At 56.6% G+C, this 2147-nt stretch overlaps 1 protein-coding gene across 2 annotated transcripts; it reads left to right on the top strand.

The window, feature by feature from the left end:
- The first annotated feature begins 25 nt into the window (after nt 1-25).
- Nucleotides 26-2141, top strand: LOC104916614. 2 transcript variants are annotated; one of them, XM_019611418.1, is made up of 5 exons: nt 26-434; nt 748-897; nt 1070-1224; nt 1361-1499; nt 1583-2141. In XM_019611418.1, exons 1-5 carry the CDS (start codon nt 336-338, stop codon nt 1820-1822), a joined length of 783 nt encoding a protein of 260 aa, XP_019466963.1. In that variant the 5' UTR covers nt 26-335; the 3' UTR covers nt 1823-2141. The 2 variants fall into 2 exon arrangements, with proteins under 2 accessions (XP_019466963.1, XP_010725941.2); XM_010727639.2 differs by having other exon boundaries at nt 1358-1499.
- The last annotated feature ends 6 nt before the right edge of the window (nt 2142-2147 follow it).

The following is a 2147-nucleotide window of genomic DNA, read 5'->3' as shown; positions in this document are numbered from 1 at the left end:
GTGAAGCCTGACCATGGAGTTGCAAGTTCCCCAAGCTCCTTTACTCTTCTGAGCAGCTTCACCATTCCTAAGCTCCCTCTTGTTCCCAGCACCCATCACCTTTAGCTGTGTAATCCCTTTCCTTCACTCTCCTCAACCCATAGGGTCCCATCAACCTATGTCTGCTCACCATTGCTCTCCATGCACAGGTCTCCTACACCACGGGTCCCCTCTACTGTGGGTCTCCTCAGAACTCCGTTTTCAGTTTAAAGCACCTTTCACCAATTGCTGAGTTTGATGGCAAAGACATTGTTTCCTTCTGACTCTTCCATGCTCCCTCCCTTTTAGAAACAAGCATGTCAGAGGAGATGGAAAATTACGTGCATCTCTATGAGAAGCAGGAGGATAGAAAGTTCAGAGATGTTGACTTTCCCAGTCCCAGTGATTGCGCCAAGGTAATGTCCCGCCTTGCTGAGGATCTTGTCCATAGCATCAGCAGGAAACGTTTGTGAGCAAGGGGAGTGCAAGGGCAGCAGATCCAGCCCTCCTGGCTGTCCGCAAGGCCTTCTTGCCAAATGCCCATGCCCCCACCTGCAGTCCATCTCCCAGAGCCCTCTCTTGCCATCCTGCGCCACGCAGTGGCAGAAGCTGATGCTGCCAGCTTTCCGACAGGCTCTGCTGCCCAGCATCTCTCTGCAGAGCTGCTCTCCCTGCTCGACCAAGAATGCTCAGTGTGGCATCTCCTCCCTCCCCTGCTTCCACCCACAGGCGTTTGGAGGATACCTCAGGCCTGCTGAGAGGATGGACATCGTCCTCACAGCCCTTGAAGCGATGGCTGACTCCAGCATCTATGACAAGGAGGCGGCCTGCAGTGTGATGGCCGTGGCCATGGAAGACCACGCCTTCTGGATGCCAGATGTAAGCAGCTTTTGGCCACTGCCCCATCCTTGAGCCGTTTCAGGCGCTGCTCTTCCCTCCCCAGCCGAGGCCTCTTGGGCTCCTGAAGCCATTCTTAGCGATGGGAAGTGCAGTGGTTTCAGCGGCACCTGTGGTAATGGTTGTGGTCTGTTCTTGCGTGTGTCCGCTTTAGAAAACCCCGATCATAACCTCCATCCGCAAGAACTTGAGGAGCATCACCACAAAGACAGCGCGGCACTGCCTGGACTCCCTGCTCCTCCTTCTGACCAGCCAGATGCCCACGGAAGAAGTCAGGAGCCTGCTGAAGTTCTCTCCACCAAGTGACAGGTACTGTCCTCAGCGGCCTGGAGGGCTTCTTCCAGGTGCCCCCTGCTCGCCCAGGGCTCTCCAAGCAACGCGGGCCTGCAGGGTTTTAGCTGTGGCTAAGGCAGCTCTGCCTACAATGTATTTGGGCTTGTAGCAGCAGCGCCCTGGACATGTGGGAGGTGATGCTCTGCATGCCGCGGACCTTGGAGAAGGTTTTGAAGGAGGTGACCAAGGGCTCACAGCTGAGCAGGCTGGTAGAAGGAGTCACAGAAGACACCTGTATCCTCTTCTTGGCTGTGAGTCAATGGATAATGCTTTGCTGCCCTTCAGGGCTGCGTGTGCCCCTGCAGGCTCTCACCTGGCTATGTCTATGTTTCAGCTCATGGCAAAGAGTGAAGACAATGAAGACTTCTTTGGTGACTTACGCCACCTCAAGGCTTTTCTGAAGCATCCAAGCGTGGAGATGCGCAGCGTGGTGCTCAGAGGGCTTGTCATGCTCTCCGAGACACAGGAGAAGGTGAGTGGGGCGTTGTCAACTGAAGCGGCACTGGGCTTCTTGGGCAGCGACGGGAGGAGGGTGGCGGTCACGGTGGGGCCTGCTGGCTTTGAGGAGCTTTGAGGATGGGACGTCAAAGCCCAGTAAAGCCCAGCTTTTATCGTGTCACCTACCAGAGTAGGTTGCCCCTGGCCCCATCCATCCTGGCCTTGAGCACCTCCAGGGGTGGGGTACCTACTTCTCCGGGCAGCCTCACCGCCCTCTGAGAAAAGGATTTCCCCATTGGCCTCGCTGAGGCCCCATCAGTGCTCCCACGGCCGCTTCCGCTGCGACTGCCGTGCCAGCTGCCAGGAAGTGAGGAGGAGGCTGGAGCTCAGAGACTGGAGTGTTTTGCCCAGGCGGTCGTTCCCCGCATCAGACAAAGGAACTTGCGTTTCCTACAGGCAAG

Source organism: Meleagris gallopavo, unplaced genomic scaffold, assembly GCF_000146605.3.
Source record: "Meleagris gallopavo isolate NT-WF06-2002-E0010 breed Aviagen turkey brand Nicholas breeding stock unplaced genomic scaffold, Turkey_5.1 ChrUn_random_7180001924727, whole genome shotgun sequence".
Classification (NCBI taxonomy): Eukaryota; Metazoa; Chordata; class Aves; order Galliformes; family Phasianidae; genus Meleagris; species Meleagris gallopavo.
The sequence above is the reverse complement of the archived record's forward strand: the minus strand, read 5'-3'. Positions and strand labels throughout refer to the sequence as shown.